Genomic DNA, 26,906 nt, shown 5'->3' on the forward strand with positions numbered 1-26,906 from the left:
TGTTCATACCCACCTGTAGTTTATGTAAAAAGAGCAATTAGCGCTCTTTTAAAGCACAGTTTCAGTTGAATTCAACTCACTTGAATTTCTTGTGCAAGCTTTTAAATAATGTCTGTGCATTTGATGCACATTAATAACCATTCACACAGCTTATTATTTCACATTCAATTCTAAAGGCTAGAAAAGTTGGAGAAAACTTGTTTTGTCAGTGTTCCTGCTGATGTTTTCTGCAGTGCCCACTCCTTTGTTTCTACTCCCGTCTGCTTCTTCCGTTGTCCACCTGTTAGCTGTATGTTTGTGTTTCACAATTATACAGGAGCCTTTGTCTGTGGTGCCGCACAGTTTTGCAGGCCATCTGTGGCGTGTGTCTTGTTCTCACAGTATGCTTTATGCTTTCAAGCTCCACCTCAATGACAAATAATGCCAAACAAAATGTCCACAGTGCATTTAAATCAACTTTGTTTTGAGTGGTTTGTTTTACATTAAATATTATTTCAGGAAGAATAACAATTGTTACATAATTCTAATGAATCATTTTGTGTGTACACCCAAGCTTGACAGATAGTGGGTTTTTGGGAAAATGAAGGGTCGCTGTTTTCACAAACTACTAAGCAATTTATTGTTAGGACACCACTTCATCACCATCTGCTCAAGTGTGACATGCACTCTTCCTCATGTCCTGCAGACAATGCTGAGAGGAAGGTAAACAATTGAGTTTGAGTGCACTATACTGAACAAATAATATGACACTGCCCACTTGGCTAAATTACTATAATAAACTGTATAAAAAAGTTTTCAGAGCAGCAAATATTTCACAAAGTCTATCTGTTGTATAAAAGGAGAAAATAGGGCTGTACAGACTTCATGGTCTTTTGCTTCCCACAGTTAAATGAACATAATCAGGAAATATTAAACACCAAGTGAAAGCAAATGAAGTGACCCCTTAATCAGCTCTTGACCCCCTGGCTGCATGTGCCAACCACAGCTCTTCCCTACACTGTGTAGCTTGAAGTTTCCTGGACTAGTCAGGACAAGTAACACTGCATATTAAGACAGATATGCAATAAAAATCAAGAACAAGAAGGTGAAGACCTTTTTCCCTTTAGGCAGATCATCAGCTGTTGTTTGGAAATACATGTCAACCAAAAATACATATGCAAAGAGTGCTCTATAGTTGGGTCTGCACTACACCTTGATCAGTATATTGGCCGGCCAGTATTATTGGCCATTGTTAAGCCAATAAATGAAAATTTCAAAATGTAGCTTATGTTTTTTTCCTGCATTATCAAGTTATGTTAGTAAGGACTCTATACATAAGAAATGCTAGGGAAATCTGTTCATTTCCTGTGCCTGAAGGACAAGAGGTATTGACTCATGTATTGGAATTTTACACCAAATATTGTTATTGGTACCTGTTCTGTCCTAAATCCTGTTCTAGTCTAGATAGCAAAGAAACAACTAACTCATTCAGCTGCCTGAAAACACACCTCTAAATGCAGTATAATTAATGAATGGACGGCAAGAAAAACAATGCAGTGGTTGTTAACATGAACTGTCCATGATCAACTCAGCAATCACATTCCATGTGGCCAAAAAAACACAAGTGAGTAACAAAAACTCCAGCAGAAGGGTGAACATAGTGGAAACACAATTATTCTTCCAAAGTAGTGATATCAGGGGAATGTAGAGGGATCTCACAGCTCACAAGATATTTTAATTATTAATAATACAGCACAGAGTAAAAGGGAAAACAGTACTTTATTCATTTAATTTGTGTTAAGTTTTGGTACAGGTTTTTTATTTATATTTGTTGATTTTTCTTCAGAGGCGCTGAATTTAGGCAGATATGGAAGACCAGTTTCATTTTGATGCAGACTTTAGTAGAATAGCATGAATGTTGCACATAGATGTGGAAGGAGTGTAATGTAATTGTCATCTCAATAATGATCAAAATAATTATGGGAATCATTTTGGCCACAATCATCCACGCCAAGGTGAAAATATAACCCAGAGAGTGAAAAGAAAAAAAGGTCTCAATTGGATACCCCCAATATATCCAATAATATGATAAAAGGGGATTTATCGTTCTGTTCTGCCTATTAGACTTAACACAAATTGCTGATCATGTTTCGATTTTCTTAATTAAGCTTGAAGGCTAATTAATTCATTTTTAATTTAAGCTGCAGAGTACTCACAGCTGTACCCTGTATTTGATGCGGTGGCGTGATGTGGCAGTATTTTTCGGTGCTCTTTGGGTTTTTCTGTTGCCATGGGTGAGTTAATAGATTGCAAATTTTGATTGACAAAGTGCTAATTAGGCTGTCACTTCACAAGAGCTTATTCATCGAATGATTGTTATTTATAGCTGTTAAACTAGCGCAGCTTTTCCCGTCTTCTTTAAAAGGCACTGTTGGAACGTCTAGCACCCAGTTAAGCTCATACCTTGGCCTTTTTTTCTTTGATAAAATGTCGCTCTGACTCCACTTATCAGTAATATAGAACTATGGCTTCTCTGACAAGCTTAAAAAGCCGAAGGCTGAACAGACCTGAGAATCTCTCTTTTCCCCCTTTGACATGGTTGATTGAAATGTGGTGTTGCAGTGACAAAGAAGTAGAGTCATCACATAATGACTGCGAGCATTTTCTGCTATGGCGGCTCTGACAGATTGAGGTCTCTGCCTGCCCGTGGGTAACAGCTGCAGTTGGTGGGAGAGATCCAAACGGCTAATGATTTACCTCCCTCACTCTTTACCCCACACACACATATAAGTATGCACTTTAGAAAGGGTAGTAGCACTGCGTGCATAGAGTAGTGGGTTTTCACATTACTATAGCGCCAACTACTTAAGAGCCTCTTGTGCATTTGTCTCATTTGCTCATCACATTAGGGATTTCACTGGTTATTTGTTCAGGTTTCTTTGTGGCTGTCTGCAGTAATAAAATGACCTGATGATTTCATCAACTGTTTTTTTTTTTAATTCTTTTTATTGAACAAAGAATTGCTTCCAACAACAATTACGGCAATATTAACAAACAGTCGTGCCCCACCCACCCATCCAGAACAGTGTAACTAAAACCCAGCCAGAGAGGGAAGAAGAGATAAAAGAAAAGAAAATTACAGATACAAAGTAAATAATAAAATAAATGAACAACAGCAAGGGGAAAAACAAAACAACAACAACAAAAATAAAAAACCCATCAACTCTGTTTTTAACTTTAAAATTGCCCTGGACATCTATCAATATATGTATTAGCTAGGGGTGCAACGATACACAAAATTCACGGTTCGGTTCGGTACTTTGGTGTCACGGTTCGAAATTTTTTCGATACAAAAAAAAATGTTCATGCCTTTTTAATTTGTCATTTATTAAAATTATAAATATATATATTTTAACTCAAAAGTACAGTTTTTAAATTTAATGTTGCTGAAACAAAAGTAATTAAAAAAATAAATATTTCTCAGGGCTCTCAAAATTTCAAAATCCCTGGTAGCCCTTCGGGCAGGGACTCTTCAGTTTTTGGTAGCCCGAATAAAAAAGAGAGCAATTTTTTGATTGATGTTTTGTTTCCTGTTTTGTTTCCTTTACAATATTATACATTAAAGTATAATATTGTAAAGGAAACAAAACATTAATCAAAAAATTGTTGAAAAACAAATTACAACATTGTATAAAAATTACAATCATCAACTCAAATACTTGGTTCTAATTGAACAGAAATTTCTATGAACTTGTAAGAACTGTGTATAAAAAGCACTGTTTTTGTCCGCTAGAGTGGGATTTTCACGGCACATTCCGCACCACATCTCTGTGCGTTCATCATTTGTTTGAAGCCAGCTCACCTGACATTTCTTTGGAGGTAGAGCAACACCAAAGTAATTGCTTAAAGGAGCTTCTTCGACATCTTTAAGAGTTTTAAACAAATGTCTGTCCTCCTCCAGAAAATCTTATGTTTGCAAACACGCGTTGCAACTTCATATCTTGTGCGCGTTTTTTTTTTTTTTTTTGTTTTTGTTTTTGACAGCGAATGCGCACCTGCGGACCACTTATGTGCAGCCCCGGTAATATAGCTCGTCATATTGCAGCCACAGAAATTCTTTTGTCCATGAAACCATAAAGCTGCACTTTCTTTTTGTCTTATAGTCTGATTTGTCCTAACTTTTCCGTTTTGTGGTAAGCTTTTCTTTGGCTGTCACATCTTCACCCTGACCTCTCTTATTTGGCTCAGCAGAACTAAAATATATATCCTGCTGCTTTTATACACACACACACACACACACACACACACACACACACACACACACACACACACACACACACACACACACACACACACACACACACACACACAACGGTCAGCGATTCTCTGCGCGATCAACCTCTCATATGTTTAAGCTTGCTGCGGGAGATTTCACTTGTCATATTTGCATAGTAAGCTAACGATTGATAAGTCGATGTCAGAGGAATTGGTGCGCAAATTATCATCACTCACCAATCAGTACTGTCGCTCTCTATACACAGTTCGCGCGATTGCAAAGTGAAAGCAAAAAACAAGCGCAAATTCAAACGCGATTTCAATATGTCACATATTGACAGTGGCTCACCGATGCCAATGACATAATTACCCAGCGACATTTCCGAAAGAATGCAAAAGCATTGACATATATTTTTCCTTCCTACAATAGCCCGATGGGCAGGGCAGAGATCGATTTTGGTAGCCCGACTGGAAAAATCGCTAGCTCCGGGACGTCGGGCTAGCGATTTTGCAAGCCCTGTGTTACAGGCATGGCCCTTTAAGGATGAAGCCTGATGGGAAATGTATTCGGGGGGTGTGTGTGTGTGTGTGTGTGTGTGTGTGTGTGTGTGTGTGTGTGTGTGTGTGTGTGAAGAGAGAGAGCGGAGAAGGGGAAAAAGTAACGGTTAGCTACAGAAGAGACGAAAATAAAAGAAAAGGAATATAATAACTCCCTCGACAGCCAGAGTTGTGTCGGCGATGCTCGCTGTGAGTAAACTGTTTCAGCCCACTGTACGCGGTGTTCGTGCCTTAGAGAAGAAATAAAGTTCGGTGAATCAGTTTCCTACGCCTCCTTCGATCTTTTTGCTAGCGGAGTTGACCTGTATAGTAAGCTGTTGCCGGCTACGAGTCAGTTACGGAACCTTCAAGTAACTGCCAGAGGTTTCCTTACTACGGTTCGGGGCCGCGGATCTGGCGCGGTAACACCTGTATCTGATTGAGGAATCACTCATCTTTGGAAAAGAGTTTATTACAGAGAAATGGCTCTTTCCAAAATAAAAGCTATACTATACGCTTCTTCTGGGCTATATTCTCAACAGCATATTGTAGCGGGTCAGGGCTGTTCGGGGTTCTGTTTGTACAGTTATGTTTTGTTTATGTTGCCATAGTGACGGGTGACGCCCTCTCGCTGCGACGGTGTGTCCTTCCGGGGTCAGAGGGCGCCCTGTGTGTTGTTGTTGTTGCTGTGCGGTTGCCGCGCTGAGCAGTTAGCTAGCGGCAGTGTTCTTCTGCAGATGTCAATAAACGGCTGTGCTCCCTGGCTAGCTCACGGGAAGCAAGACCAAACGACACCTCCGTCTCCTCGTTGTCTGAGGTCGCCACATTGGTGTCAGAAGTGGGATGATGGTGGCACCCCATGTTCTGACCCGAGTGACTTTTCCCCCGCCGGACTTGACCGGCCGGTGCGCCAAAAGAAGGCACCTAGACATTTGCAGGACTTTGTGTGGGGCAATGGGGTCGTCGGGGACGACTGACCCCTTAAGTAGGGGGCTATGTAGCGGGTCAGGGCTGTTCGGAGTTCTGTTTGTACAGTTATGTTTTGTTTATGTTGCCATAGTGACGGGTGACGCCCTCTCGCTGCGACGGTGTGTCCTTCCGGGGTCAGAGGGCGCTCTGTGTGTTGTTGTTGTTGTTGTTGTTGCTGTGCGGTTGCCACGCTGAGCAGTTAGCTAGCTGCAGTGTTCTTCTGCAGATGTCAATAAACGGCTGTGCTCCCTGGCTAGCTCACGGGAAGCAAGACCAAACGACACCTCCGTCTCCTCCTTGTCTGAGCTCGCCACAATATTAAACATATCAGGTCCCCATAAGGAGAATCATGTGCTAACGGCTGTCTAAATGACTCGGGTAAAGTTTGTAGCATGCATGCTTGTTGTTTTTGTCTGCTTCCACTTGTCTTTGCACTAGGATGATGTCGGCGTAAATGTGCAGTCATATTCGTTGTGTTCCCACTAGTGCTGTCAGCGTTAATCTCGTTGAAATGACGTTAACGCCACAACACGGCAAATCTCCGTTAACGAGCTAACTGCGCTAACACACTGGTTCCTACCCATGTAATTGAGCATTGCGTGGCACATCCAACATACTGTTTTACTTTAGTCCATGACCCGCTTACCTTCAGGGTCATACGTCACATGAAAACCAAAATAGTTCCAAATGCCAGATCTGAATGAGGGTGGGGGAGGTTCAATTTGCCATGTTGCAAGGAGAGCTTAACTTCTATCTTGCTAGCTTGCCCTGCGCTCTTCCTTCTGATGATGCTGTCTGTGTTGAACGCTCAGTGGATCAGTGCAGCCTAGTCGGAGTAGTCGAACGCAGATTCACTGAGCGCTCAACACCGACAGCATCGTCAGAAGGAAAGTTGATAAAATAAATTACAAATTTTGTATTGTTCGATACATATGCGTACCGAACCGAAAGCACTGCATCGAACGGTTCAATATCGATACGAGTAACGTTGCACCCCTAGTATTAGCGTTATCTGCTTGTCACAGAAATTTGTTAAGCTTTTCAGTAAGTATACACACTGTCACGTAATATGTCGTTTTGAACAAAACTATATTATTATTTTTCCTTACTGCCCAAACAGATTGTTTTTCCTCCCCTGAAAAGTGAAATACCATCAGTTCATGCATTTTAATGTTTGTCTCAGTCTTTTTCTTGAATGTTGTGTCACAACGCACACTTCATTGAAAAATCTAAAAACCTTTAAATGTACATTAATGTCCTTCCCAGGGACACCATGTGGCGTGTGTTTACCGGTGCGTTGTCGGTGGAAGAGAAAGGCAGCCAGCTGCTGGCCGACCTGCGGGAGATCGAATCCTGGGTGTACCGGTTGCTGCGTTCACCAGTGCCAGTGGCGGGTCAGAGACGTGTGGATGTGGAAGTGCTGCCCCATGAGCTCAAAAGGCCACTCACCTTTGCCCTACCTGATAGCTCTCGCTTCTCCATGGTCGATTTCCCGCTGCACCTGCCCCTAGAGCTGTTGGGTGTGGATGCCTGTCTTCAGGTCCTCAGCTGTGTCCTGCTGGAGCACAAAGTAAGGACAGGCACAGGTGTTCTTCCTCTTGGTCCAGTCTCTTTATATTCTTTTGTGTTTTGTGCATATATACTAAAGGACAAGAAGAAGGATGTGGATTTTTTTTTTTCCGTATTTTTCTTTTCTTTTTTCTTTCTTTCTTTTTTTTTTTTTTCTTTTTAAGCTGCGGTCAAATTACCCTTGGGATTTTATTAAAGATCATGCCGATTTTAGAAGTGAAAGGTACAAGCAAGGCTATATTTAGTCTGATTGTTCAGTGGTTTCCTCTGGAGTGCAGCTGCATGTCTACGAGTTTTGTCTTTTTTGTTTTTTCTTTCCCAATGACATTTCAGGACATTGTTAGAAATGTCCTGAAATGTCCACATTTTCTGCTGTTAGCTCACTGAAGCCGTGTGGACAGAGCACAGTGGGTAAAAAGAAGAGTGTTAATAGTTTATGATAGAGAGGAAAGACTCTGTCATCTTGTATTTTTAACACTAGAGTCATTAGTGTAGATGTAATAGGATTCTTTGTTTAATTGATTTTGATGTAGTGTTACTCTGTGCATACGTTGACACTGATACATGGGCTCATTTGCAACCAAATCAAACCTACGCTTCTCAGATTGAGTCATACTGTTTAAAGACTTTTTTCTCTACTTTTCTGTCACCCTGTGTCTAGCAGATATGGGGTTCTTAAGGTATTCTATTTTGATATGTATTCTGCCACTCAGAGATTTCTTGCCACTCTTGCTGAGATTTTATTGCTGTTAAATATCCATATGTATATAACGAAAATGATTTTTTATGGCTTTAAATTATGAACAAAGAATGGAACATGGCTTCAAAATCAGAGTCAAATCATACATCAAAAACCGTCAAGTGGTGGAAACGTATCAGGGTGGTGAGAACCAACTAAATACAAAATTTGTTGCATTGTAACGCTCACTTTATTAATCTTCTGCATGTTGTATGTTTTTGTTTTGTTTTTGTGTTTTTCCCAGGTCATTCTTCAGTCCCGAGATTATAATGCTTTGTCTATGAGCGTCATGGCCTTTGTGGCCATGATTTACCCACTGGAGTACATGTTCCCAGTCATTCCCTTACTGCCAACATGTATGGCCTCTGCTGAACAGGTGAAACTTAGTGTTTGTAACAGATACACGTTAAATAAATAAGTCATTTCTCTGTGTATGTGTACATTAAAAAAAAAAAAGGTGTCTTTTCATTTAATAACAGCTTTGCTTAAATGAACATTTTTCTTCCTTTGGCAGCTCCTTCTTGCTCCTACTCCCTACATTATAGGTGTACCAGCCAGCTTCTTCCTCTACAAATCAGACTTCAAAATGCCAGACGATATTTGGCTTGTTGACCTTGACAGCAGCAAGGTCTGTATAACAAGAGCTCCTTCTCATCTTGGATTTTCTATTTTATTATATTGTGGTTCATTTACCTAATGTTTACTGACTTGCACAAAAAATTTGTTTTTAAAAAGCTCAAATACATTGCAAAAATTAAGACTGCTATGTTTGCCTTCAGGTTATAGCACCTACCAATGCAGAGCTTCTACCACCTCTTCCAGAGCCTGAAGCAGGCGAGCTTAAGAAACATCTAAAACAGGTAATGTATGCGATTTGTTTTGATTCCTCTTAAATTGTTATGACTATAAATTTGTCTGATTCTGCTCAACTGTGGCAGCCATATATTTGCCCCAAATACAGTGAGACTAGCATACACATGAGCATTTCACAGAGAAATTTCTGGAACCCGGGTACTTCTCTGGACCGTTAAAGTTTAATCCCATGATTGCTAGTTAATCCCATTGAATGTAAAACTTGTCTTTCAGCAATGTGAAGAGTAGGGGCTTCCTTCTTCATCAAAGTTGTATGTACTGTAGATGAGTGTGGGGGCATTTGAAACTGGTTTTGTAGTGCACTAACATAAACAAATTTTTCTTTTTCCCTCTGTTTTCTGTGCATGCTCTAGCTTTTGGAGGTAAAATCAGATGCTAGGTCGCTGCTACCCAAAATAAATACTTAGTATTACTGGTAGCAACTAACTTGGCCTCTAACCTGATTATCTAACATCAGAATCTGGTTCTGATTCATGGAAATACAGCACATGTCACAAAATCCGCTCACGTCTTTAATGTAATTAAATATATTTATTTAAAATAATTAAAAATATTTAAGCTACCAATATGTGTTTACTTAGTGTGCTCATTAGCCAGGAAATGTTTGCTATGGCTAATTCTTAGATGGCATTAGCTGCTGATATTCAGAATACCATGCATCCTTATTTTCTAATTTATGTTATTACATTTTGACTTTACTTTTTTATCTCTCCTAGTTGAACAGCTACACTATTAATATTCCAAAAGATATTTATTTACAAAAGATACTGACTACCTATTATTCACTTTGTAATCATATGTTTAATATGAGGTATGAACAGCAATAGTTGTTTTGTAGGAAATATCAGATCATAATCAGTAAAGTCATTGAAAATGTAACCAAAACTAATCATAATAATGATAATAATCATAATATTTTTGCAAAAATAACCTTTTTTAAAATTTAAATTAATAAATTTGAGTCTGTAGGCAATCTGCAGTCTGTAATCTGATGTTGATATTTCATTTTAAATATGATGGTGTTCATCAGAACTGTTGTGCCACCCTTGCATTCATGAAGCAAACACAGACCACAGCTTTTTCAAAGATCCAGTTAAAGTCTTTGCACATTCATTTAGTTCATTCTACCTTGAATCAGAGCCAGTCTGTTAGCTGTGTGTGGTTAGCATCCCTTTCCCTGTGTGCGGGCGTGTGACCGAGCTGCTTGTGTGTACTTGTAGGAGTGTGCAAGGCTCAGTATAGCTGTTGTATATCCGGAAACAAGTTCACAGTGTTAATATGAGCAGTGGAGAAAATGTCACTGAATATGGTTGGAGTGATTATCTGAAGACTTTGATGCCATAGCAGAGTGCTACTGATGCTACAGTCTCTGAAAATACTTGCACTTGACCGTTGAGTTACTGAGATAAACTGGTTATAACAGCCAATAATTTTTTGTGTACTTTTGCAAGGCTGGTTGTATTATTACAACTTACCTGACTTTTCTTAAGGACTAGAAGTTTATATACTGCTTACATTTTGCTACAGGTGCTTTATTGTGCAAGTATTTTATTTATTTGTGAAAAGATCTGCAGTTTTCGGTGTGTCATTACCACTCCATTGTAACCACTGGTTTGTCCCAGCTGGTCACCATGGATGTCCTTCATGTATCTTGTAGTGGCTGGATTTTGTAGGTGAACTCTATTATTTGGTCATGTTATTGTTTTTCCTCTGTTTTTGTTTTTCTGTTTGTCTTTCACATCAAACATAAAAGCATTTCCGTTTTTCATCTTTCTCTGTCTCTCTTGCTCTGACTTTGTCACATGTCACTGTCACTCAGTCTTACTCTCCAGGCTGTTCATCACTTTTTCAAAGCGTGCACAAATGTATATTTTCTTATCTCCTTTCTTCAGTAAAAAGTAGAATTGAAAATGGAAATGATAAAAGAGCAAAGCCTGTCTGATGTTGCACAAAAAAAATCAAGAGGAACCTTTTCCCTCGTGATTTTTAGATCTGTTTAAATTACAAATATTTTTATTTCCTGTCAGCAAAAAAAATCTAATAAATAGGGAACTGCTGTTGAAAGGAGACAAAGAAAAGAAAAGGGCTACGGTGGTGACCCTTCCGTCATGTGCTGTTCCAGTGTCAGTCACAAAGTTGTCATCCCAGGCCTTCATGTGATTCTCCTCGCATCTCTCTTATCCCCTTCCTAGTGTCTGGTTAGGTTGACCGTGATCACCCAAAAGCAGATCTTCTCCTCTGAGAATAAGGTTACTTATTTCTCCTCCTGTGGAATGTGCCATGCCCCCTGCACGGATATCTTCTCTGTCTCACATTATTTTGCTTGTCACTTCTACTTGTTTCCTATTTTCAAGACCAAAAATGCATAACAGCGTCACAGAATGTTGCAAACCAGTGTTTTGATACACTGCTTAGCTCTGGCTTGAGCATGACTGAATGTGCGTGCATCTAATCTTGGCATCAGTGAGTATTCTCGTAATGAAAACACGATCCTGTATGATGAAGCTGATCACTTTGACAAAGTTAACATTCATCCAGACGCAGCAACTAAATGTTCCATTATGCTAAGCTAAACATTGACTCTTGAGTCTGCAGCAGTCCCCTCAAAGCAAACTTACTCCCTCCTCTGCTCCTCCTACTCCAAAGTGACACACCCACTGCAGGCATCAACATATGGAAACCTCATCCTTTAGCTGCTTGAAGTAATGTAATGGCGTGGGACTCTGGTAAATAATCTAATATTAGCACAATGCTAAGCAGCAGAATTGCTACCTATAAGAGCCATTGGCTCAACAATCAAATCCCCTTTTATTTCAATTCTGCCTGCCAGTCTGTCCAATTTAAGTAAAGAAATTTATATTCCAACTAAATGTTGATGCCAAATGTGGGTGTGGTCTATCACAATGCAGTGTTTTTGTATTCAGAGCCACTGCTGTGTTTGTAATTAATGTCACCGGTACCTGTTCTAGGCTTTGACCAGCATGAGTTTGAACACCCAACCAATTCTCAACCTGGAGAAGTTTCAGGAAGGTCAGGAGATGCCCCTGCTCCCACCTGGACGAGATAAAGCTTCGCCGTCATCCACCGAATTCAACCCTCTAATTTATGGCAATGATGTCGATTCTGTGGATGTAGCTACCAGGCAAGAATTGAACTGTCAGGGTTTATCAGCATCTGTCTGAGCTTCCGTTAACACGGAAGTCACACTGATCTTAATAAATAAAATTAAATAAAAAAAATTAATTAAAACTTCTTTGTCTTGCAGGGTGGCCATGGTACGGTTTTTCAACTCTCCAAATGTTCTTCAGGGGTTCCAGATGCACACTCGCACTCTGCGCCTCTTCCCGCGGCCAGTGGTTGCTTTTCAGTCGACGTCTTTTCTTGCATCTCGGCCAAGACGCTCTACCTTTGCAGACAAGCTTTCTCACACCCAGGCCGTAGAGTTCTATGGAGAGTGGGCTCTCAATCCCACAAACCTTGCCTTTCAGAGAATCCATAACAGTAAGACTCATTAAAGATCATAATAGGTTGTCTTTTATGTGAGTATGCATTACAGAATTTGTGTTGAACTCGTTTGAATATCTCTCTTTAGATGTGTTTGACCCCTCCTTAATTGGAGACAAGCCCAAGTGGTATGCACATCAGCTGCAGCCAGTGGTCTACAGAGTATATGATGGAAGCTCCCAACTGGTTGAGGCTATGGCTGGCCCGCTGGAGGATGAAGGCAATGAGTCTGACCCCACAGACAGGTAGGATTAAACCAAGGTCTTTCTGTTTAATCCAGTTCAGTCTACTATCTGGGTTTTTGTTTAATTCTGCCATATACTAGCATATTTTCACTTTGATTGCTGTCGGTTGTGATAAATTCAATATGTTGCAGCGGCAGTGACAGTGAGGCTTACGACGACTCCAGCTCATCCTATTCCTCACTTGGAGACCTAGTGAGTGAGATGATTCAAGGTGACATCCAGGGAGACACACCAAGTATGTGGTTATTTTGCCCAATGATCCACTTTGACCACATTCATAGCATTTCCTCTGTTGTAAAATTTAACTTTATTGTCTCAGGCTTGGACCCGCCTACCCATGCAGCACTGGGAGATGCTAGTGAGGTTGAGTTTCAAGACTACCATGACTTCAGGGAAGGGCATGGCCCTGAAGGCCCACCCAGTGGGGACGGACCTGCTGAGCCTTCTGATGGACAGCCTCTTCGCTCAAGCTCTAGCACAACTGCAAGCTCAAGCCCCAGCACAATCATCCAGGGGGTCAACCATGTATGTGATCTTTCTAATTCATTTCAAGATTAAATAGACTTGTGTAGATTGGTCCTCTTTAACCTTCTCTTCTTTTCTTTATTTTTTGATGAACTAAATCTCCTTTTGTTTATGATAAGTGTGTACAAACTGTCTTTATCTGTTGAGTGTGCATCTTTTTCAGCATGATAGTTGTGCACATTGAGGAACATTTACAAAATTCCCTTCTTATGTGTTTTCATGTGTTTTTTAGGAGCAAGGGGAAGTACCTGAAATTGAGGCATCAGCAAGCGCTGCTTTACAGAACCCCGTGCCGGGATTGGCCAATCAGCCGTTCCTCAGACCTGCAGCTGATGCTGGTCTGGTGGAGCAAGCCAACAAAAAGCAAGAGTATGACAACCCATACTTTGAGCCTCAGTATGGCTTCCCCTCAGAGGATGACCCTGATGCAGAAGAGCAAGTGGAATCATACACCCCTCGATTCAACCAGAACCTCAATGGCAACAAGTGTGTTAAGCTTGTTCATCGCTTGAATGAATGCATTATCTTCATTCAAATGGGCTCTCTGACCATGCAATGATCTCTTTCCAAACCTAGCATGTCAGAATACTCTCTTCATTCATGGTCTTGAATCTTTGGTGGTGTTATGTTATACAGTGTGAATGCTGGAGGGTTACCAGTGGTGTATGTATATTTTCCCGTGTCGACGATGCACTGTAATGTCTTTTCACCATTTTATTTCCGTAGGGCACAGCGTCCTTTACGCCCCAGTAGCCTTAGGCTCCCAGGAGAGTCCGATGGGGAGGGAGACTCACGTAACAGTTCACCAAACTCCAACATTTCCAACAACAGCAACGATGGATTTGGAGGACTCATGTCCTTCGCCAGTAAGAACATTTAAATATTATTGTATTGTCGGCTAACCTGAGGCAATATAATGTGATTGATCTGAATATGGAGAAAAAGCAACTGTATGCTAAGATGAAGAACATGTTGCCAGCAGTGCCAGAAAGACCAGATAAGGTTGATGAGATGAGTTAAATTAGGAGATTTTGTTTCTATATGAAATCTGTTATTATGTGACATACTTTATTTACATATTTGCTTTTGGTTTTACTTTTTAAGTTCAAGTTTCCTCGTTTTACCCAAGGCTTGTTTTGAGAGTAAACATGTTTTACCAAACTTAATGATAAGAGTCAGCGATGTTAAACAGAGTTTTTGCAATATAGTCTCAAAATTAAATCATTACATTTCAAGGACATTTTTGATGTTTATGTCAATAAACGGGAAAAAACCTTCTATTAGCAGCAGCATTATAGTGCAATAATAGTGACAGCATTATATACAGCAGAAGTCAAATGTAAGCACAAAAGTAGCGTTTGCACCATTTTCCCTGGACCTAAAAATAAAACCGCTTGTCCATCACAACCAACACACTGCTTGTGTTGTTGTTGTGCTCAGTAGGGAATGTAAACATATGGTGTCGCTATAGTATTGATATTGAGATATGGCATTTATATATGTCATAAAAAGTTATACCAACATTTTGAAGAAGGCAGGGTATGTCACAGCCTTTGGTGATGAAATGCTATGGAGGCTTAAAAACAAGATGAAATGATGATGTAATAGCAAAGACAGTATATTTAATGTGTGTACTGTATATGCATATGATATGGGTCTGCATAAACACAGATATAAACATTAGGGGTGCAACGATACTCGTACAGTGCTTTCGGTTCGGTACGCATATGTATCGAACAATTCAAAATTTTTAATTTATTTTATCAACTTTCCTTCTGACGATGCTGTCGGTGTTGAGCACTCAGTGGATCTGCGCTCAACAGTGCAGCCTAGGCGGAGTAGTCGAACGCAGATTCACTGAGCGCAGGGCAAGCTAGCGAGACAGAAGTTAAGCTCTCCTTGCAACATGGCAAATTGAACCTCCCCCACCCTCATTTAGATCTGGCGTTTGGAACTATTTTGGTTTTCATGTGACTTATGACCCTGAAGGTAAGCGCGTCATGGACTAAAGTAAAACAGTATGTTGGATGTGCCATGCAATGCTCAATTACATTGGTGGGAACTAGTGTGTTAGCGCAGTTAGCTCGTTAACGTGTTGGCCGTCCAGCCCTATGCACGGGGCGATCCGCGGTAGCTCGTTAACGGAGATTTGCCGTGTTGTGGCTTTAATGTCATTTCAACGAGATTAACGCTGACAGCACTAGTGGGAACACAACGAATATGACTGCACATTTACTCCGACATCATCCTAGTGCAAGTGGAAGTAGACAAAAACAACAAGCACGCATGCTACAAACTTTACCCGAGTCATTTAGACAGCCGTTATATCAGGTCCCCATAAGGAGGATCATGTGCTGTTTAATATGCTGCCGAGAGTATAGCCCAGAAGAAGCCTATAGTATAGCTTTTATTTTGGAAAGAGCCATTCCTCTGTAATAAACTCTTTTCCAAAGATGAGTGATTTCTCAATCAGATTTATTTATTTTTATTACTTTGTTGTTTCAGCAACATTAAATTTAAAAACTGTACTTTTGAGTTAAAATATATATTTATAATTTTAATAAATGACAAATTAAAAAGGCATGAACATTTTTTTTGTATCGAAAAAATATCGAACCGTGACACCAAAGTATCGAACCGAACCGTGAATTTTGTGTATCGTTGCACCCCTAATAAACATGTTGGAGGAGGAATTCAAACACAAAGCAGTATTTGATTTTTCTCATCACTCCTTTTACAGGCAATCTCTACAAGAACCACGGCACAAGTTTCAGCTTGTCCAATCTTGCCCTTCCTAATAAGGCAGCAAGGGAGAAATCAACACCGTTCCCCAGTCTAAAGGGTAGGTGGCTTATGTGAACACTTAGTTGTTCAGTATACTTATCTGTTCAGCGTGGTTTCAGCGGTGATTAAAAAAAATTGTAATATATTTTGTGGGGATATGAAAAGACCTAAAAATAGGAATCGTGGGGGAAAAAAATGATTTTGATACATTTTTTGTTCATCACTGGCTTCATTTACTCAATTATACAATTTTGGATGCTTTAAATTACATGCTATTCTAATTCAATTTAAGTTTTTTTTTTTTTTTATTTTTATTTTTTATGTTATTGACTGATTAATTTACTTTCCTTCTCTGCCTTTCTTTTCTTTTTCTAATTCGTTTTGGGGTAAAAAGAATATTTTAATTTTGATATTGAGGAGGAAGTGGAGCAAGCAGGTTTGTAGAATTTGCTTTTTTTTTGTAGCCTGACTTTCCTCCTTTTGGATTGGCAAACATATATGGCACTATTTAAAGGAGAATATTGAGGATGTATGAAATAAATAAATTTCTCTCGAGTCAGAAAATCCACTCAGAAACAGAGTTCACATTATTTTCATGGTCTTGTGCAGGTTGTTTTTGCAGAGATGAGCAAATTGAAATTCTATAATGAATTCTGTTTAGGCTGGATTTTCACTTTAGCTGAGAGAAAAACAAAATAATATAAAAAAAAACAAAAAAGGTAAAGCATGATAAACTAACTCAATAGCTCCACACCATGTGGAATAGCTGCCATAGAAAATGTTCTGTTCCTTTGATTTTGATGTGTTTTGTCTTTGTCCAGATTCCCCTGAAAGCCCGGGTATGTTATGTCTGGTGTGATAGTTTGTAACCTCTTGAATAGGCATTTCTTTAACCTTGAAGTGACCTCTGCTTATCTTTATACCTCTTTTTCTTAGACTAAGACACACTTATAACACCACAGATCTAAACCCCTACCTTCCCCTTTGTTTCTTTGCCATCCCTCTTTGTGTGCCTGTTGGGAGTCTTCTTGATGCACTGTGACGCACACATTTACAGTCAAAAGATTTTTGACTATAATCTGTAATTGGTGTGGCATCTGCTCATCATTACCGCTAGAGGAAAAATGTCAAGTCCTTATATATATATAATGGAGTAACATTTAAGTCTTTGAATGATCTGTTTATCTCCCACTGGCCGCTTGTCTCTTAAACTTTTGTGTTGTTTGCTTGTTTGGTGGCGTTTTCTTTTTGATTTAATGAACTATTTAACAAATATGATTTTAGATTTGAGTATTTTACTGCTTTCTATTTTGGTTTGTTTTTAATTCTTGAAACAAGATAATCACTTAGTGATAAATTCCTTCATGCACATGTTCAAAAAGAAGGGACTCAGTCCATTGCACTAGATTTACACTGTCTATGTTGAACTGTTCAGCATTATTCATGTGGTTCAGGCTACTGATGTGTGCACAACAAAGTATGAGCTATACTCTGCTCTTACTTGGGTTGTAAATGTTGAACATCTTGCTGGCATTGTTCATTTTATCCAACATTTTCAGGGTCAACACCATCATCAGTACATACTGTGTATTTCTCTTTTCTGTCTACCCTTTTTTTTTTTTTTTTTCCTTCAATATTTTTTTTTCTATTGTTTGACGCCATGTTGAGTGTGCATGTGTGTTGTATTATGGGTTGATGTTCAGACTGGTTGTGTCTGGGCCGGTGTCCCTCTCTCTGTCCACCTTTTCGCGGCACTAATTCTGGGTTTTGTGTGCAGTATTTGGGCTAAATTCTCTAATGGAGATAATTACAGAGGCCGGCCCGGGGAGCGGAGAAGGTGGGTTCTGCCCTTTTATCGCGTGAGCTGCATGCTTCTCCAAGCCAGTCAATTACATCTCCCAGCATTCCTCGTGTCTCTCTCCATTTCAGTCACTGTGTTTGTCATTAAAGGTCCAGTGTTGTCTTATCGCACTGCCATTCATAGTGACTGTTCTTTCTCAGACTAACTGTTCATGCCACAGTATGTTTAACCTCATCTATTTCACTAGCAATATCACAAAATGTTAAAACAAATGAGGATATTTTCAGCAATCGCAGGGAAATGAGAGCAATATGTTATAAAACTATTAAGCCCAGAGAAGCAAATGAAACACAAGACTGATAAAAGGATGTAAGAAATACATCACATGTGTAGGTTGTTTTACACCTCAGCTGCAGCACGCTTCCTGAATAGAGCTACTGGAACTTTGACCATAGCTCTGGGAACACCAGTAGTATTATACAAGAGCACATTACAGGACTTGAGACTGTTGCATGCAAATGTCCATAGTCACATTAGTCTCCTACCTCATATTTGGGTTAGTTTTAGGGGCCACGTTCTCAAATAGCTCTGCTTTGAAAGCAGCGGCCTGGAGGAAACATTGTTTTTGCCATGCTGGTGGCCTGGGACAATTTCTTAATTTTTTAAAATTGATCTGGTGGTTTCTGTTACTACATTGGGCCAAGGTATAGTCGGCCCGGATGGAACTCCATCATCTGTTGGCATGCTGGCTGTGGGCAGGTAAAGTGGAATTTATTGTCCAGCAGGGTTAGCATGTTTGCAGTCTGCTGGCTCTCAAAGGATGGCCCGTCTGCCTACAGAGATCTCATCAGAGGGAGGCCACTTTTGCCTCCCTCTGATGAGTGCAGGCAAAGTGCAGAGCATATGGTACAAATGGTCTGTGGCCACTCTGTCAGACAGACCAACAACAGAACAAATCAAAGTACAGTACTGACAAAAAGGACAGCATGTGTTAGCTGGCATACTAAACTGTACAAAGAAACTACCTTACTGCATAGCTAAATGGTGGGATGTCCCAGCCTATGGTGAAGACTCATGTTCAGGGTGAGGTGAAGCAAAAAGGCAGTTAGTGCCTGGTGATGGAGAAGTTGGCTAAGCACACCTGCCTATGGATGGATGAGCTGGCTACCCTATAAAACATATCGAAACAAGAAGAGGTGTTTGAATAATGACTGTGCAGTAGAGCTATATGCAGGCTGTACTTTGCAGTCACCAGCCAATCAGAATATGTGTAATGAGAAAAGCTTCCCAGGAATAGACAGGGAGGTGCATCGCAGGGGGAGACATTGAAACTAATGCTAGGAATGAGAACCCACTGATTCCTTTGATAATGGTGGGGCAACCAACTCTGTCACCTGATCCACAAATAATATCTTAACTATAAATCATATCTTAAAATTATGCCTGTTATATTTTTACAGATTTATTTCATTTGTATCATGATGAATCAGTGTTTCTGATTTATTGACAGAATTTGTTATTCCACCTGGCTCAGTCAGTGCAAAAATCTGACCAATCATTGTACCCTGACCTGCTTTTACAGTTGTATATTATTTCCAGGCTTCAGACTGGTATGCAGATTGATCTCACTTCCAGTTTATTTTTCAACTCAGGTCTTCCGAGCATTTTACCCCTGTTTTCTAGCTTCTTTAAGAAGCCACAAACAAAAAATTATGAAAGTTGAGTCTCCGGATAGAGAAGCTGAGTTTCCAACAAGCTTCTTTTCATTTGGCCTCAGACTTATCTGTTCATATTCATAGTGGACAGAGTCCATACAGTCTCCACCCTCTTCCTGCTGCAACATTCATCATACTTGAAAATTCCCCGTGTTTCAAGTGCTGCTTCAGTTGCCATCCCTTCCACAATAAATCATAAGGAAAACCGAAATTACAGCTATGAGTTATTGGTTTTCAGACTAAAGCATGCTGAAAAATTCTTCTTGTGCAGTCGCAGCATTGATCTCCAATAAAACTTCAACAACAGAAATAAACAATAGATCTCCACTGCCATATAAAAGTGGAAGTAAACAAGCTTGTGATGAAAGGAAAAAGAAAGATTTCCATCCCCTTCTTTTTGGGGGATGCTCCTCACCCAGCCCAGTCTTAAAAACTGCTGAAGCTTGATGCGCTCCCGCGTGTTATGTTTGTATGTGTGGTTATAATGGACAGCATCCTTTCATATTGTTGGTTATTGCTGCTACAGCATGACTGGCCATTTTAGTTGCAGATGAGTCAAAGCAGAGTTTCTGTGTCGGAACCAGCATGCTCTGTCAGCAAATGAAAGGAAATTTTAGAACTGGGCCACCAGACTGAACACAATGTCAGGCTTCCTCCACTTATGCCTATTTCTTGTTATTTCTATGTTACATTTATAGTGAAAAAGCTCCATTTAATGTTTTTTTTTTTTTTTTTGGTCAGTGTTGTGTTTGAATAATTTTTACTGGAAAATTTTTACTGGAATTGTTAACTGACATAACCGAACAGGTGTGCCGCACATTAGTATTTAGCATGAACGCCGGCACATACAGGGTGAGTCGTAGAAGGAGCGGGTTCTATTAGGAAAGGCTCTTTGAAATGTGTAGTTTGAGTCAACACGGTGTAGCTGGAATAGAAAAACAATAATAAAATATCAGATCAGTGGAAGTTATTTTGTCTGAAATGGCTGGATGTGTAACAGCGTTTAGGTTTCTTACACACAGTTAGGTAAAGGTTTAAAATGGATGGAAATTGCAATACTTGGACTTGAATCATTTTTTGATCATTTTATACTACAATGATGAAATGATTTCCACAGTCCTAACATCTACTGCATTGTGGTATCCATCCACTCACGTCTTTATTTTCCTTCATGCATGTTATCACTGATGTAGTTTTGCTACACACTGTCCTCCCACTGACCTCAAATCACTATTCTGCTAATGTGTGATGCCACCACCAAGAGCACCATTAGGACTCCTGTGTGTGTTTGTGTGTAGAGAGCAAGAGAAGAAGAGTGTCTGCACCATGTCCCTGTTTGATTTGTCCTTCACTTCTCCTGTTGTAATAATAGACTCTAGCAACGCCAGTAATTTGTGTGTTCAGCAGTAGATAACCTTCAGTGTTTGTCCTCTTCACAAAGTGATGTAAACTGCTTTCTTTCCTATCTGATGTTGAATCTTATAAAAATCTGATTTGAAAGCCCCCCCCGGATTACAATTCCTGGTTAGCAAGTGCCTCTGTGTGAGTCTAATCCAGTGCTCCTCTGTGTAGCGAGCTAGTAGTTTGTAGTTTATGTGTGTTATTATTTTGTGATGTATTAGAAACATAATTATCGTGGTTGTTCTTCCAGGCGCACGCGCACCTCGAGCACTTGTTGACCAGAAGTCTTCAGTGATCAAACACAGTCCGACTGTGAAAAGAGAATCGCCCTCTCCTCAGGGCCGGGTAAACAACACAAGGTAGTAAACGATTTTAGATTAAAAGTATTTCTTAATTCTTTTGTATTTGTTAAGCTAAAGGCTTTAGATTGGATGCATTTTAATTGTTGTGTAATTGCTGTTTAGTGTGACTGAACCTGTGTTATGTCCATTCAGTGAGAACCAGCAGTTCCTTAAGGAAGTAGTGCAGAGTGTTCTGGATGGTCAGGGAGTGGGCTGGCTCAATATGAAAAAGGTGCGCCGCCTGTTGGAGAACGAGCAGCTTCGTGTGTTTGTGCTGAGTAAGCTGAACAGAGCCGTCCAGTCGGAGGAAGACGCCAGGCAGGAGATCATTCGGGATGTGGTGAGATCTTTGTTCTTATTCATTATTCCATGACAGCGCTTGCCTGTACCAGGAGTATTTTTAACCTGGGCTATATTTTCTCATTTTGTTTAGTCTAAATGATTAATCTGGACAAAAACATTTGGAATTGGTCCAGTATTGAGCCAGAACAATATAGAAGGAAGTTCTGAAACAGTATTCTAAGGCTCTGCTGTGTTTGATATCAACCTGCCAGGCTTTTGCATATACAGATGCAACAAAATAAAGCTAACCACAGTTCCACCACTCTGCAGCATGTTAAAGCACTTATCTGTTAAAAGTGCTTGGCTGTAGGTTTTCTTCTCCTTTTTCACTAGCGGTCGTTATTTCGTTTGAAACATAATCACTGCAAAAAGTGACAAAAGAACAGCTTTTCAATAAGAGTCCTAGCCCCCCATAATGTATACATACATTAATGTATAACATTATGGTATCCTTTCTGCCCTCTCCACCCATCCCTGGTTGGTACTCTTTGAGTTTGAGTGATGGTCCCACCGTTGGCTTCCTGCAGCTGCTTCCATCACACAAGATTTTCGAGAGCAACTTATCCTGCATGTTTTTATGGTGTATAAACACTTAGAAGAACAGTGAACTTTGAGGATTTTTTTAATTTTCAGAATATAACTATTGGAATAATAATTCCATGAGATTATATATTATATATGAAGTGTTTCAATCTGGGACTTGTTCAAAGTATTGTTTGCCTTTAATAACTGAGACTTGTTTAAGGTTTTGAAATGATAGTCTTTGACGATGGAAGCTTGTAGTGTTATTTGTATTTTTCTATTCAGTTTTTCAGTAGAAACCATGTTACTGTGTTTTGTTTCCAGGAGGTGAACAGGAAGGTGTACAAAGGCATGTTGGACATCTTGAAGTGCACCGTTTCCAGTCTGGAGCACTCCTACACTAATGCAGGCCTCGGGGGAATGGCCAGTGTATTCAGCCTGCTGGAAATAGCACGTACACATTATCAAACCAAAGGTATGCCTCATGCTTTTAACACGGAGGAGTGGAAATGAGTGAGTTAGAGGATTTATTTATTTACTTTTACTTTTCTCAGCTTGTTTAAGATTCTTTGTGCTGAGGAGTGTAACGGCAGCGAGCCTGTGCTACTAACACTTGTCCGTCTTTGCACTGTTTATATTAAGCTTTGTGTTGCATGTTAGACTTCGAAGCACTAAAAGTGTGATTTTTCTTACTTTTAATTGATTCCCAGTTTAACCCACCGCCTCTTTTGTTTTTGTGTATTTTTGATGACCTCTGTTTTTGGCCCCTTAATTTCCGTAACTCGGTAGACCCAGAAAAGCGCAAGCGAAGCCCCACAGACAGTGCTGGCAGCCCAGGGAGTAAAGAGAGTCCTTCTGGTCGTATGGAGACTGCCAGACCTCAGGGCCTTCTGAATATTCCCCACCTGCAGCTGCCACACCACACAACGGGCAAAGGAGCCCGCCATTTTGATACCCGGAGTCTGAATGAGGAGAACTTTATTGCCTCGATTGGTGTGTACACCACTCCAGCCCGGTTGCATGTGCACTGTAAAAATCCCCTCCCCCTACAAGCTCATCACCCTTAATACCAGTCTCCCTCCCCTCCTCCAGCCGTCTCAAAGAAAGATCCCCTCACTTGTTCCAGACTCAGATTCTTGCAGGGTAATAATATTCCACACATTTTGACTAAAAATAATCGCAAGAGTGGGCAGCCAAACTAAAAAACCAAAACAACAATAATAACAATAATGTTCTGCTTAGATGATTTTCGAAATTCAAATTCAGAATGAGGCCTTGGTTGCAGACATGATGAAAGCCTTGCAAAGTGTCTGGAATATATCCCTGTCTTTCAGCCTGGACTGCGTGTGCTTGTCTCCCTTCCCTTAAACATCTGTGCCCCTGTTTGCCTCCTTCCCAGAGTTCTGTCGTTAGCCTCTCGGCACCTTGAATGCATGTCATTGTTTTGGTCTTCCAATACGTAAATCTGCAGTAGTGGATGAGGGAAACCAGAGGTATGCGCATCAGTAGTCGAGACTACTCTCACTGCAGGTTTTCTGCAAGGCGTGCTGTAGAAAATAGCAGCTCCCTTTGCTCTCAGCATGGTGGGTGGAAGAATCACTCCCCAGTAAACAGTCCCAGTAAGAATGCAAATGTCACCTAAGAAGCTTTTCTATTGGTCCAGATGGAAGTAAGTGGAAAAATCTTTAATAATCTCTTCAGGATTTCAATTTCCAAAAGTTATTCTGGGTCTGTATACAGGGGACTTTCTCAGCTAAACCACCCTGACGCCTCTCCTACCCATACCCCCTTCTTTTCTTGTTAGAAGCTGCACCTTCAATTCTACAGAAAGCTGTGAGACTTGCATCCTGGCTTCTGCAACTGCTCCATTTCACATGCTGGCTAATCGGCCTCTCAACCTCATCCCATGCTCTTTTCCAAATCATCCATCTCTCTCCCTCTCTCGCTCTCTTTCTATCTCCTGATCTCTCTCTCTTGCTGTCTTACTTGTGCTCTGGAGAGCCAGACAAATGCAATAAATGCAAATCAGTGGCCTGTAATTAGAGCAAAAGCTCATTCTGACGTCACTGTGTGGCTCTCCAGGACTTTGTGCCAGGAACTACGGGTGTGTTGTAATGTTCCCTTAGTAGCTGTTACACATGATGGATTCAATGTAAAAAAAAAAAAAAAAGTTCTTTTTCTATTTTTTAAAATGTTCCAGATTAAAGCAGAGCTACATGCAAACATTACAAAATACCTTCCGTCAATATTGACAGATTCTCAATGCTTACTTTGTTTTGCTTTTGATTTTGATGCTCATCCACCATACATGCCTTTTCAACCAGCTCTCTGACTCTCTCTCTGTCTTTCTCTCCTTGCTTGCAATGCATCTTGGGTAGAATTGTGGAGCAAGCACCAGGATAAGCAAAAAGCTATGGAAAAACAACAGAGTAAGAGACTTTTCACACACCCAAAAAAACCCAACAAAAAAGGATTAGGGTGTTCAGCTGCTGACCTTTTTTTCCTGCTGCCTTCTGTCTACCTTTTCAAACTTACCAGGATCTTTTATACATGAATAAATAAAAAAGAAATGAAGGAGAATAACCCAAGAAATATAGTTACACAGGTCTTGATTTTACTCTTACAAATAAAATGTGTATCAGGCTGTTTTTTCTATAAAATAATTAAGGCTAAAGCATTTTACACAAATACAATACTTTTAGGGAAAAGAAAGCATTTTATTTTCAAAAATGCCATGCTGTGTTTAATAGAGACTGTTTCCAAAATCTTGTGGAACTTAATTGACATTTAAAAAAAAAAAAGGGGGAATTTCAATATGTCATTTTGTTTTACCAGTGTGTTTCTTTTTCCTTGCAAACATGCATTATGATGAACAGAGATGAATACCTGCTGCCCTGTCCTCCTCTTTTAACTGTATTCTTTCCAGTTTCAAGTGGCTTGCTGTAAACTGTGTGTTTGCAGCCAATATTTCACAGGTACACTTAAAAGCCTTATGAAATGTTAGAAAAGTTAAACGTCACAAAATCACGGGGGGGGGGGAATGAAAAAGGAACAAGGAAGGGTCAGGATGTACTCGTCACCATCTGCACCTGCGGAGGTGATGGAACAAATTGCAAATCACACTTGAAACAGAAAATGTCTCCTTTACCGTCCATCAGTTTGTCTGCATGCCTAACTGCCTGTGTCTGTTTTTGGTGTAACTTGGGCCACATTTGCAGCATTGACTGAGACTTAATGTCACACGCTCTGGCAGTTTTGTTTTCATTTGTAACTTTTTCCCAATTTTACTGCACTCTGCTTGCCCCTTCTGTCTTTTCTCTGTCTGGTCTTGAACAACTTAAGCTGTTTTTTTGTTTGTTTGTTTTTTCATTATAACACCAGTATTTTATATGGAAAGATAAAAATAAAATAATTAGAACTTTTTTTTTTTTAAAGATGCAGGAATTATTAATTTTTATTCTTACAGTATTTTTCAGCTAGAATGAGGTTAAGGCACCAAGTCTTTGATACCAAACTTTGATAAGCTAGTGTTATACTGTATGCTTTGCTGTGCACAAGTGCAATGCAATGTTTAAATTGAGGCTTTGGCACTTCAGATGGATGTAGCGTCAGTGTCGCTGTGCTGTGCTGGCTTTGAGTGAGGCGGCTCTGAATAAGGTAAGAAGGCAGCGTAGTTGTCTTCATGAAAATGTGCTTATAATCATGCCTATTTTGCAGGGTCAGAAGGAGCAAAGCAGCAGCGCCCCCAGGTGACAGATGCAGAGGAGAAGAAGTCCCAAATCAGTGCTGATAGTGGCCTGAGTGTAACATCTGGATCTCAGGTTTGTATATGCAGCACTGTGCGAAAACATGTGTGAAGCATAGAGAAGATTAAACTAGGTTTAAAATATAAAAGCTTAATAGTTCAATCTAATTCCCCAGTCTTTGTATATGTTTTTGCCAGAGCCTGTAATTCTTGTAGTATTCAAGTTTTGATGTTGTTTCCCTTGAAAATACCATTACATATAAAAATACCAATGTATTGTTTTTTGTTTTTTTTTCTTTTGGGTTACAGAAGAGTGACACTGAATCTGTAGCAAGCTCAGAGCCACCAATCCTGACAAGGAGCACCAGCCAGGACTCAGAGGCCAGCACAGTGGTAGGGCATGGCCAACTCAGATATTAGTCACTAAATTTCGGTTTATTCCACCTACAAAGTAATTTAAAAAAAAAAAAAAAAAAAAAAAAGAACCAAGAAATGTGGGTGGTATGTGTTAGCATATTGTTAGCTGTAATAAAACAAACCAGTCCTCTGAGAGCTGTGACGTTGCTGTTGCTAGGTTATAGATTTAGTGAAGACTGAATATGCCAAATGTCCTTAGATGATGAGTTTTCAGCCTCTCCATGAACAAAAGTAATTATATAAAAATGATGCAGATGTCATTCTCAAAGAGTGCAACCATTTAAAAACATGTAGTCATCATACAGTGATGTTAAGAAGAATGAAAATGGGCACCTCACAGTCACTGAATATCATGGAGTCAAATCTGAGGCTATTGGTTCTCCAGCTAAAGCTTGTAGGGCAGTAGGACAATGATCCCAAGCACAGCAGTGAATCTACAGCAGAGCAGCTGAAAAAGAAAAGAATTAAGATGTTGCAATGGACCAGTTGAAGCCCAGACCTCACTATGATTGAAATGATGTGGTTGGTCTTTATCAGAGCTGTGCATAGAAGAAATGCACATAAACCTCAATGAACAGAAACAGCAGTATCAGAGTAAAGAAGTGTGTTGTGGCCAAACTTCT

The 26,906-nt window shown here is 40.0% G+C and overlaps 1 protein-coding gene across 22 annotated transcripts in view; it reads left to right on the forward strand.

Moving 5' to 3' along the window:
* madd (MAP-kinase activating death domain) overlaps positions 1-26,906 on the forward strand; it is a 54,530-nt gene that overhangs the window by 10,855 nt on the left and 16,769 nt on the right. For 3 of the 22 annotated variants that reach the window (XM_086293844.1, XM_086293960.1, XM_086293908.1), the window contains exons 4-25: positions 7,027-7,330; positions 8,313-8,444; positions 8,583-8,696; positions 8,848-8,928; positions 11,134-11,190; positions 11,911-12,083; positions 12,207-12,442; positions 12,534-12,690; positions 12,822-12,925; positions 13,010-13,215; positions 13,448-13,701; positions 13,942-14,081; positions 15,956-16,057; positions 16,394-16,435; positions 17,777-17,836; positions 21,167-21,275; positions 21,411-21,597; positions 22,446-22,596; positions 22,911-23,114; positions 24,500-24,550; positions 25,839-25,942; positions 26,176-26,259. In XM_086293844.1, coding sequence (XP_086149970.1) covers positions 7,027-7,330; positions 8,313-8,444; positions 8,583-8,696; positions 8,848-8,928; positions 11,134-11,190; positions 11,911-12,083; positions 12,207-12,442; positions 12,534-12,690; positions 12,822-12,925; positions 13,010-13,215; positions 13,448-13,701; positions 13,942-14,081; positions 15,956-16,057; positions 16,394-16,435; positions 17,777-17,836; positions 21,167-21,275; positions 21,411-21,597; positions 22,446-22,596; positions 22,911-23,114; positions 24,500-24,550; positions 25,839-25,942; positions 26,176-26,259 — 3,052 coding nt within the window. Of the gene's footprint in view, positions 1-7,026; positions 7,331-8,312; positions 8,445-8,582; positions 8,697-8,847; positions 8,929-11,133; positions 11,191-11,910; positions 12,084-12,206; positions 12,443-12,533; positions 12,691-12,821; positions 12,926-13,009; positions 13,216-13,447; positions 13,702-13,941; positions 14,082-15,955; positions 16,058-16,393; positions 16,436-16,820; positions 16,839-17,776; positions 17,837-21,166; positions 21,276-21,410; positions 21,598-22,445; positions 22,597-22,910; positions 23,115-24,499; positions 24,551-25,838; positions 25,943-26,175; positions 26,260-26,906 lie in introns of all 22 variants that reach the window. The other 19 variants (XM_086293853.1, XM_086293968.1, XM_086293917.1 and 16 more) reach the window with 13 other exon arrangements.

This window comes from Aulonocara sp. 'chitande type north' Nkhata Bay, linkage group LG1 (assembly GCF_057382095.1).
Source record: "Aulonocara sp. 'chitande type north' Nkhata Bay isolate Kocher_YH1m ecotype deep benthic linkage group LG1, A_spYH_male_GT1.1, whole genome shotgun sequence".
Lineage (NCBI taxonomy): Eukaryota > Metazoa > Chordata > Actinopteri > Cichliformes > Cichlidae > Aulonocara > Aulonocara sp. 'chitande type north' Nkhata Bay.